Here is an 11,347-nt window from a genome sequence, read left to right on the forward strand (position 1 = left end):
AGTGTTTTGTACACAAACAAGACTGCAAAAAAAAAAAGGCAACCAGATGATGGCTTCTCTTATTTTATCATAATTATATTTTCCAAAAGCCGTATAGAGCTTTCATAATTAGAAAAAGAAACCTACCCACCCTCATTTTCCCACTAGTTCTAGTCCTTTTGCTCACTCTAAAACAAGACAGTGCTTATAGGGTTCACAGGACACAAGTGACTGGTTAGAATTTGTATCAGTTTGTTTCTCCATTGCTATGACAAAACACTCTGACCAATACCAACTTGGGGAGGAAAGGGTTTATTTAGCTTACATATCCTGGGTCACAGTTCATCCAAGAGCCCAAGGCAGGAACTCAGGGCAGAAACCTGGAGGCAGGAGCTGGAGCACAGGCCATGGAGGAACGCTGCTTACTGGCTTTCTCCCCTCGGCCCCGCTCAGCCTGCTTTCTTATGCAACACAGGCCCACCTGCCCAGGGGAGGCACCACCTACAGGGGGCTGGGCCCTCCCACATCACTCAACAATCAAGCAGGTGCCCCATAAACGTGGCTACAGGCCAGTTCAATGAAGGCAATTCCTCAATTGAGGCTCCCTTAACCCAAGTGTGTCAAGTTGACACTAAAGCTATCCAGCACAGAATTCAAGGGGTCTGCAAACTTAGAAGAAAAAAAAAGTTCTTGGTGATATCTATGACTTTGCCATCATAGGATTACCAATATATTTGTGTCACACTATAGCTATTGCAGATATTTGATAATGCCATTTTTGTTTACCATTACTTTTAAATGGTTATCAGTTTTGGTATTAGATCTTGTAGGCTATATGAACAAAAAAGCCTCGGTAATCCTATATTACAATTTTTAAAAAAGGTTTATTTTTATTTGTGTGTGTGTGTGTGTGTGTGTGTGTGTGTGTGTGTGTGTGTGATGTGTATGTGGGTGCCTGCAGAGGCCAGAAGAAGGCATTGGATCCCCTCGAGCTGGAGTTATAGGCAGTTATGAGCTACCAAAAATGGGAAACTAAACTCAGGTTGTCTGGAAAAACAGCAGGCACTGTAACCACAGAGCCATCTCTCCAGCCCTGTCTTACACATTTATTTATATTTTGGGATTTTTTTTTTTTTGGTCTTTTTGAGACAGGGTCTCCCTGTAGCCCCAAATGGCCTGGAATTCCCTATGTAGAACAGGCTGGCCTCGAATTCACAGAGATCTGCCGGCCTCTGCCTCCCCAGTGCTGAGATTAAAGGCTTGTGACACCATGCGTGGGATTTTTGAGATTTTTTTTTTTTTGGTCTTTTTCTTAAAAAGACCGAAAAAAAAAATTATGGTATGTGTCTGTGTGAGTATATGTGCACATGTGTGTGGGTGCCTATGGAGGCCAAAAGAAGGAGTCAGATCTTCTGGAACTGGAGTTACAGGTGATTGTGAACTGCTCAATGTGGGTACAGAACTGGGAATAGAACCAGGGTCTTTTGGAAGAGCAGGAAACTCTCTGAACCACTCTCTGAGCTATCTTTCCAGCCCCTGTATTCTGTTTTTTTAAGACAGGTCTCCTCTGTCCAGGATGGCCCCAAAGTCATTCTGTACCCAAGGATGGTCATAAATTCCTGGCCTTCCTGCCTCTACTTCCCAAGAGCAAAGGAGATACAGGCCTGCATCACCAGGCTTGGCCCTAAAACATTTTAAAAATGAATCTCAGTGTAGTTTCTTTGAGTTCTGTGCATAATATTTTATTTCATATTTAATATAAATTTAATTATGTTTTATATAAGTAGAAATATATTCTGAGAAATGTATTCCAAGATTGCCAATTCTTTTTTTGTGTGTGCTCCAAATGAACTCTGTTATTTTTTTTTAATTTTTGTGTATTTCATTCAGAACATTCCAATCAATCTTAATCATCTTTACACTCCCTTCCCCATTGGCACCCTCCCATAGCCCCCAATGCAATTCACATATTCTGTCATTTGTCTTAAGGCTGCCTATTGTGTCAAGTTAGTGTCCCCAGACGTCCCTCCGTTCAGGTTCATCTACTGAAATCTATTCAGCCTATCTAGAGTCTCTCAATTTAGGAAGATCAGCTCTTCCTTACCCAGCAGTAACCAGTTGCCAATATTTCTTCAGTTAAGATTAGGGTCAACTGTCCATTTCCCCAGTTCTATGCTGGATTTTTGTCTGAGTCTGCACGAGTTCTGTGCATGCCAACACCATTGCTGTAGGTTCATAGGTCCCAGGAGCTTGTAGGATTCTATTTTCATATGGTCATGCACCTCCTCTCTGGCTCTTACAATCTTTCTGCCCCCTCTTCCACAATGGTCCCTGAGCCCTGTGTGGGTGTAGTTTAATATAGGAGTCCTGTCCAAGGATCAGCATTCTGCAGACTCTTAGTCTCTACACTTTGGCCATTTGTGACCTTTTGTGTTAAAACTGCCAATTCTTATTGCTATTTTCCACTCTCTGTCTACAGTGACTGCAAGAGGACCTGGGTGTCTCCAAGGGCCCGAAATAAGAAAACAGCTGAGCGCTTGTGGAATGTCAGCTGTGAGCTTCTAGGAATCCAGTGGGAGTAGCAGGGCATGACTTTATCAGACCCAATCCATGTCATAATGAAAGGGGACCAAAGAGAAAGCCATCCGTAAAGGACTGTCCTCTTGGCTGGCTGCTGCTGTGAATCATGCCTACAATGAGTCTCCTGATCATTCCGGAAACCTTTATAATAAACCCAACATTCTTGTGAGGCAGGTTCATGGCACATGATGTTCACACCCACAGGCCATTCTTCTCAAAGACTTAGAGAGTCAGCAACTTTCTGGGGCATGAGGACCAGAGAGATGCCAGGCTAGACATGGGGGTGGCAGAGGAGCCTGAGAAACTGGGTCTGTTTCCTTACCAGCACCAGAAACACCAGCTGCATGTCACCTGAGGTGACAGTATCATCAATTTTGAGTATCTCCAAGAACTATAGCCTCAACCCTTGATTGACTTCTTTTCTCTTTTAAATGAAATGATAATCACAACCCTGAAGCTCAGACCAACTCAGGAAGAATGTCATTAACCTTGGCCAAACTTGATTTCTTTGTTTGACCATCCTAGAACCACTACATGAAGCTGGGCCTTCCCATTTTCACCATGTAGATGAGTTTGCTGCGTTTTTGTTTGTTTGTTTGTTTGTTTCTAAAGAGTTCCCTTTACCTCAATTTTTAGAGAAAATAAAGGTTTGTATTCACCTCATTGCCTTATTTATTTTCTTTGAGACAACTGTAACAAAAAGAAAAGCAAATTACTACCTTAGAGAGTCATACATCACCCTGCCCACCTGCGTACCCACTCATCCATAACTTAGAATATTGACTATTGTGCCTAGGTGCAAAGCAAGATGGCAAAGCTAGCTATTTCCCCAGGTTTATTTCAGTGCCAGCATTTTATTATGAGAAGTGAGAGGTGTGGCTTAAAATACAGAGCTGTTCAGCTCTGCTAAAGATTATGACCAGATGGATTTAATATATAGATACAGAAAAAGCAGCCCCTGGCAACCCCTCTCCTTAAATCTATAATTCTCCTTCCTTCTGGTCTCCCAGTTCTCCTGTGCTGTGGCCCTTATGACCTTTTTACTGACTTAAGTACTGAAGGTCATCAAGAAGATATGGGGAGATGTGTCTAACATTATTGTCCATTGGCCCAGGCACTGCTCTTAACAACGGAGTCACCACCAGCCCAGAGCTTGCATTCTTTAAAAAAAAATTAAAGTATTTTTATGTGTATGAGTGCTTTGCCTGCATGTATGTAATTGTACCCTGCATGTACAAACCCATGGAGGCTAGATGAGGGCATCAGATCACCTGGAACTGGAGTTGTGGATGGTTAACTGCCATGGGGGTACTGGGAACTGAATTGTGTCCTCTGGAAGAGCAGCCAGTGCTCTTACCCACTGAGTCATCTCTCCAGCCACCATAGCCTATATTTTTAACAGTCATTTTCTACTGCTTCTCACCAAGGAGGAAGTAGCAAATTCCCCAAGAAACAATCCAGAAACATACAAGGGAAGGGAATGCTACTGGGGAAGCAACCATATATGTTCACTACCAAACCCTATGTGTCTGGTAGGCTGTTGGGCACTGGGAAAAGACTGGCGAAGAGTGAAAAGACAAAAGAGGAGGGGAAAAACAAGGTCAAGGCAAGGCAAAAGCAGAGGCAGAGCACTTCCTCCATGGCACTGATGATGACCCTAAATGTCTTCGCTGTAGAAACAGGAGGAGAGACCCAGAGCATGAAAGGCAGAAGCAAGCACACTCTACTGCTCTCAGTGTGGCAAAGCACACCATGAGTATGAGAGTGAAGGCTTACACCCGTGTCCCCGGCATATGTACCAGGTCTAAGAGATTATCAGTGGGAACAGTGATGCAGGGGATAGGCTTGAGATGGGGTCCACATACATGTCTGAGGGGGCTAGTTAAAGGAAGAAGAAACAAGCCATGTATGGGGTTACAAGAAGCTAGCTCTGGGCTCCCACATCCAGAGCATTACACTCATACTGATATCAGCAGCATTTAGCTACTATAATAAAAATTATGTTAGTAAATTGTTACATGCTGCTTAAGTTTATCAAGAAGCCAGCTCTGGAAGCAGGATAATTCTCCTATACCCTGCCCCACCTAAGACCCAAGCATATTTGTCTCAAAGTGTCCTCCAAACACCATTGTTCAGGGACAGGTTGCTTCTTAGCTCTGTGACAAGGAGAAAAAAAAAAGTAAAACAGCCCATAAATAAAAACACCATGCCCTTGAGAACAGAAGGAGAATAAATTCATTTGAGTAAAAACACTGTGCCCTTTAACAATAGGGTCTTACCTTCAAGTTCTGGAGGGCAACTAATGGGAATGGCAGTAGGCTACACTGTTTGGGGGAGTATCTTGGACTACTCTGACCAATAGTTCCAAGGCAGGTTTCCCTTGTCTGCACTGGGGTTTTTGCCAGATAGTCTACAGCTCTTGGGGGGAGCATTATCACCCCATTCAGTGTAATTCCATTAAAAATATATTGTATTTTAAGGGGGCTGGAGTAATGGCTCAAAAGTTAAGAGCACTGGCCGTTCTTGCAGAAGACCAAGGTTCAAATCCCAGGACCCACATGGTAGCTAATAACCTCTATAACTCCAGTTCTAGGGGATCCAACACCCTCTTCTGATGTCTGTGGGCACTGCATGACATGGGTGCATTTATATACATGGAGGCAGTACACTCATACACATAAAATAAAAATTAAAAAAATATGTATTTTAAGTAAGCTTATACAATGTTTCTCTAGTACACATCCTCAGTGTTATTCATCTCTCTTCCTCCCTCTCTCTGTACCACTCCCTCACTCCCCAGCTAAAGCCTCTTCCTATTTTTCCCATTTCACCTTTGATAGTGCCTTTGTCCTATTACCCCACAATTTATAGAGCTCCTTCTCCCTTCCTCCCCATGGTCCCTTTCTATTTTCCTGGCTTCTGTGGTTACTTCAGGTTATATATGCACATCTAAAGATTCAGAGCTAGGATCCACAAGTAAGAGAGAACATGTGGAGTTTGTTTTTTCTATGTCTGGGTTACCCTCATTAGGCATAATGTTTTCCAGTTCCATCCATGTACCTGAAATTTTCATGATTTCATTTTTCTTTACAACTGAATAGGACTCCATTGTGATTATGTACCACATTTTCATTACCCATTCACAGCTGAAGGACATTTGGGTTGTTTACATTTCCTATCTATTGTGAAAAGAGTGACAGTGAACATGGCTGAGCAAGTATCTCTGTAGTAGGATATGGGGTCTCTTTTGCAACAGAGGGAGACTATTACAGAGATCCACAACTGGTCAAAATGCAGAGAATGAGTAACTGTGGGGTGCCCAGCCCAAATGGATCCATCTACAATGCAACCCCTACACCTAAGGCTCAGGGAACATTGAAGAAAAATGGTAATAGCCAGAGGACCAGGCTGCCCACTGCTAGATAACATCTTCTAGATGTGACAAGGAAGAAGCACCGATAAAATCTCAACAGTGTGGCTGCTTAAACAAGATCCACATAATGACAACACCAGCTGACATGCCAATAGGGATGGGGGAAATTTCACAAGGTCTACCTCTAGATGAAGAGCTACAGGTAACCAGTGGCTGCTGAGAGAGGGAGAATCAGTTTTCTCCAGGAACAAGTTCCCTGAGAGGTTATCCAATCCCAAATGGTCATCTCTAAACACATGTGCATACAAGCAACACTAAATGAACTCAGTAGGTTGTAAATATGTAGCAATAATAATTAAAGAAGAGATCATGAAATTGAGGGAGGGACATGGAAGGAACTGGAAGGTGAGGAGAGGAAAGGGGGTATGGTATAACTACAATACTCAAAAATTATTAAAAAAAAAAAACACCGTGCCCTTAAGAATAGCTGGAAGGTAATCATATCCCATGATATAAAAGTGCCTGTAGTGGAAATGACTAATTGGACGTCTCACTTGAAAGGAAGGCATTCAGACCTGGACCTTCTATATAAATCAGGAGCTCCATCTGACTGTTTTCCTGGGGCTTCTTGAGCTGTTCCTACAGAATGGTGTAAGTGCCTGATCAGATGTTCTGCTGTCATCCGTGGCTTGCTATTTTGTTGTTTTACTTTTTGTTTGCTATACAATTAATAAACTCACTTATTTGAAACCAAAAGCATGGCTATCATAGATCATTCTTGATACAGAGCAAACACCAGACTCCATCATTTTTTCTTGCTGTTCCCGTGTTCCCCTGATCCACAGTCCCCCTCAGTGCCACATCCTGCCTCTCTAGTGCTTTTTCCCAACACTAAAGGTATTGTCTAGTGTTCAGCCTGATCAAGGAAGAAATTCTAGCCTTGGCCTATTGTCACATGTCCAGGAGAGCCTTTCCTAGAGTTAACAACTGAGAAGCCAAAGCCTTGGCCCTGTACCAATAATACTGTTATCAGTGATTGAGCCACTGAGCTACCCACTCAACTCCCTCCTGTGACCACAGAGAATATTTTTCTTCAGCCTCCTTGTTGTTGAATGTGGACATGGTTTCTTGTCTTGGAAAAGGCCCCTGGGACCCAGGAAACTAGATCCTGGATGATAAGGGCTCAGATATGACAGTTGTCCCCACTTTTCACCAACTGCCCCAGTTCCCCTGTCTTCATTATTTCTGATTCCCAAGAAGCTCTGACACTCTTAGCTAGGCTACATCAAGGGTAGAACATTTCTTTTCCCTTTATCTTGCCTGAGAGACTGTCCCTAAATTTCTTCAAAATAACTCTTATCTGGAAAACTAAGAGAAAAGAAAACCAAAGTGACACATGAAAACGAGGAAGCAATGAGCTTCAGAGCGTAGATGACAGAAATGATGACTGACTGCCACAGATGACTTTGGCTGCCACCCAGCCCAAGTCCAACTCAACTCTGTACCCAGTGCCTCCAGGTACTCTGAGTCCTAGAGGATTGACTTTGTATACTTATCTTCTTCTAATTACAAGACAGGCACACACTTTGAACAAACTCAGGACAAAAAGCATGGAACATTTTGATCAGAAACTCAAGGAAATTGGAAACTGAAAGTTGAGAAGGGGCAGGGGTGTATCTCAGAAATAACCAGATTTGGAGCAGTGAGAATTGCCAGGGTTTTGCCCTTTCCTATTTGTCTTCCTCTGAATGTGGACTTCACTTAAGAATAAGTGGCAAGATGGGCGTGGTGGCACCTTTAATCCCGACACTCAGAGGCAGAGGCAGGCAGATCTCTGTGTGATCAAGTCCAACCTGGTCTACATATTAAGTTCCAGGTCAGCTGTGACTACAGGGAGACCCTGTCTCAAAAAACCAAGCAAGCTGAGGGCTGGAGAGATGGCTCAGCAGTTAAGAACACTGGTTGTTCTTGCAGAAGACCCGGATTTGAATCCCAACACCTACATGGCAGCTAACAACTGTCCGTAACTCCACTTCCAGGGGATCCGACAGCCTCTTTGTCCTCCGCGGGCATTGCATGACATGGATGCACTTACCTACACGCAGGCAACACACACATACACATAAAATAAAAATAATAAAATAAAATATTTTTAAAAACCCAAGTAAGTAAGTAAGCAAACAAACAAAAAGAATAAATGGCAATAACCTTGATCATCAACACATCTTCAGTTTTAACTCCTGGTATCTGTCACTGAAGAGGTACTGCAGTTTTTCCTGTTTTTAGAGTTAAAGAATCCCAGGTTTGGCCTGGGTCGGATGCTTACTGTGAATCACTCAGCTGTGGTAAGAGGGAAGAGCTACATAAGAATGTGACAGTGTAGAGGTGGCATTTCAAATCAGAGAAGAAAACACAGATTATTCAACACATGGTGTTAGACACATTGTGTTTTCATAAAGCTGAAAATTTTATGTTTTCATCTGGAAAGAAATATTGGAAAATATAGAAGAACATCTTTAAACTTTTGGAAGGAGGGACCTCTTTTAAAAGTATTTTACTTTTTATTTTTTATTTTATGCGTATGAGTGTATTGCTTGCATGCAAGTAGGTGCACCTGTGTCATACAATACCCACAGAGGTCAGAAGAAGGCATTGGATTCCCTGAACTGGAGTTACAGACAGTTGTTAGCTATCATGTGGGTGCTGGAATTGGCCCGGGTCCTCTGCAAGAGCAGCCAGTGCTCTTAACTGCTGAGCCATCTCTCCAACCCCAGGAGGGTCCTCTTAAAACACAGAAAGCATGTAGGAAAAGAGGAATACATCTAAGAACATACCAAAAGCTTAACATCAAAGTTAAAGGTCAAGAGGTATTTGACAACATGTATGTAAGGATGTCAGGTAAGGTGTCCTAGGAAAAAGGTTTTAGAAGGGATATTTAACACACACAAAGTTTATTGAGATCCCGAAATCTCTATAAACTTGGTGGTATAAACCAAAAATACTAGTACTTGAAGCCCGTGTGATGGTGCATGCCTTTAATCCTAGCACTAGGGAGGTGAGGGAGGCTGAGGCAGGTGGAGCTCTGTGAGATTGAGGTCAGCCTGGTCTCCATAGTGAGTTCCAGGCCTAGGGAGCTACAGGGGGTACAGGGAGTCCCTGTCTCAAAACAAAAACAAAAAAACAAAACAAAACCACCAAAAAGCCAAAATAAAACAAAACAAAGAACGTTTACTGATAGATAAACTCTTCATGTCAATCCCCATGGGGAGTGAAGAAAGAAGGCTTAGGCAGAAGGTGTCAGTTGACTATGATGTAATCGTATCAAAGGCTTAGGTGATCCTTCTCTACAGGGAGCCCTAAAGTCAGGCTCACTCTCAGTTTAAATGACTCCAGGAGTTAGAATTTGTTCAAGCACTGCCATATTGTGGCATCTGCCACAGGGATGCAGTTTGAAGGACTGATTTGACTTTGTAGATGGAAAAGGCCAATGAGGCCAGAGCAGGAAGCTGGGAAACTCCAAATTTCGTGATTCTGCATCCATGAAGCCTGTGCTGCTTGTCCTGTCAGTTCCCTCCCAGACCAAGCCTCACCCTAGACAAGGCCTTGCAGTTTTCCCGGAAGAACCCACTTCTCAGCATCAAGCTTCCTCACGCAACCCACAGAAGTTCCTCTTCTCAAACTCTTGCTGACCTTCTATCCAGATGGCTCCTCAGCTGTAACCTGACCCAACTCCACAGCCTCGCTTCCTAGTCCCCAGATGGCCAGGCTTCTTTCTGCCCCAGATCCCAACTCTGATCCCTTTGTGGGAAAGTCAGAGGTTGTAGTGTGACCCCTTCAGCAAGTAAGGGGTAGAGGTACTTGGTGAGTCTGTCTCTTTGCTAGGAAAATTCTCTACCATTTCTCTTCTGCTGCTGGGCTATGTCTTCTTCCTATGATAATAGAGTGTCTTTCCTATTTCAGTCTTACAGACACATAAAAACATGACAGAATACTAGCGAGATGAATTGATTTTTATCTGAAGCTTGTATTTATTATTATATTTTGTTTTATTATTTTGAACAAGGTCTCACTTTGCAGACCAGGCTTACCTAGAACTCATGGCAATCCTACCTCAGCATCTTAAGCGCTGGGATTACAGGTGCAAGCCACCATGCCCAACTATCTAAAGCTTTTATAATTTCTACTTTGTTTCTCCTTGTCCCATTTCCTTTCTTTTTTCTTGCTTTCCTAATGTTACGCTCACTTTCTTCATCCTCTCTTTCTCTTACCTCATCCTTCATTGTTAAGATTTGGATATGATGTATCCCCTAAAAGATTCAGTGTTGAAGACTTGGTCTCTATCTATAGTAATATTAGAATATGCATGTAAGTAGACACTGTTTGTACTAGCAGGAAACAAGCTAAGTGTCCATCAACTGGGACAAAAACTAATCTCTGAGACAAATATACATGAAGGATTATTACTTTTGAAGTAGTTATTCCAAAAATAATTATATCCTTTATTTTAAAAATAACTACACACACATACACGTATAGATTGACTTGCAGAATGATATATGGAGTGTGTGATAAGATTTATATGGAAAAATGATGCATACATAAAATGGTATATTGTCCACGGATATGTGTGTGTGTGTGTGTGTGTGTGTGTGAAAAACTAGAAAATGTTCAATTAATTCTACTTTTCCTCTTCTGTTCCCTGCCAATACTAGAGATTGAGCCTAGGGTCTCACATGTTAGGCGAACACATTATATCCCTGTCCTTATAATGATATTTTAAGTGAAGTTGCCTCTGGGAAGGGTTGATAGGAGATAATTTTTAAAAAGCATGGTACTTCTGCATCTTACTCGGAAACTAAAAATGAATAACTGCAGCAGATTGCCATTTGCCACCTGTTATGGTTGACTATAAAGTGTCCCCCACAGGCTCATGTGTTGAACTCTTGTTTCTGAGCTGGTTGTGTTATTTTGGGAAGGTTCTGGATACTTTAGGAAGTGGAACCTCATTGGAGGAAGTAGGTGATTGAGAGATGCCTTTGAAGGTTATGCCTGGTCCCCGGTTCTTTCCTCGCACTCTGCTTCCTGTCTGCATGGGGTGAAGAAGGTCCTCCATCACATGCTCTTGGCACCATGATGTCCTCCCCAAGAACATGAGGACAAGCAACCGTGGACTGAGCGCTCTGAAACCATAACTCAAAAATAAAACCTTCCTTCCTTAGCTTGTTTCTGTCAGGTATTTTGTCGTAACAATGAGAAAAGTAACTAATTGGCCAACCAGTAGTCATTTTCTATTCTCTCTTTTGTGACTCTGATTTACCTATTTCAGTACATCTCAGCTCTGCCTATATTTTCAAATATTTAGAACACCAATGCCTAGACATTTCCCCCAGGGATTCAAATTTTCTTGCTCTGGTC

At 42.5% G+C, this 11,347-nt stretch overlaps 1 protein-coding gene across 2 annotated transcripts in view; it reads left to right on the forward strand.

Moving 5' to 3' along the window:
- Rdh12 (retinol dehydrogenase 12) overlaps positions 1 to 2,561 on the forward strand; it is a 13,769-nt gene extending 11,208 nt beyond the window's left edge. For both annotated transcript variants that reach the window (XM_008852165.1, XM_017802924.1), the window contains exon 7: positions 2,459 to 2,561. In XM_008852165.1, coding sequence (XP_008850387.1) covers positions 2,459 to 2,561 — 103 coding nt within the window. The remainder of the gene's footprint in view (positions 1 to 2,458) is intronic.
- Positions 2,562 to 11,347: the final 8,786 nt, after the last annotated feature.

The sequence above is a fragment of the Nannospalax galili genome, unplaced genomic scaffold (genome assembly GCF_000622305.1).
Source record: "Nannospalax galili isolate Female #2095 unplaced genomic scaffold, S.galili_v1.0 scaffold285, whole genome shotgun sequence".
NCBI classification, from domain to species: domain Eukaryota; kingdom Metazoa; phylum Chordata; class Mammalia; order Rodentia; family Spalacidae; genus Nannospalax; species Nannospalax galili.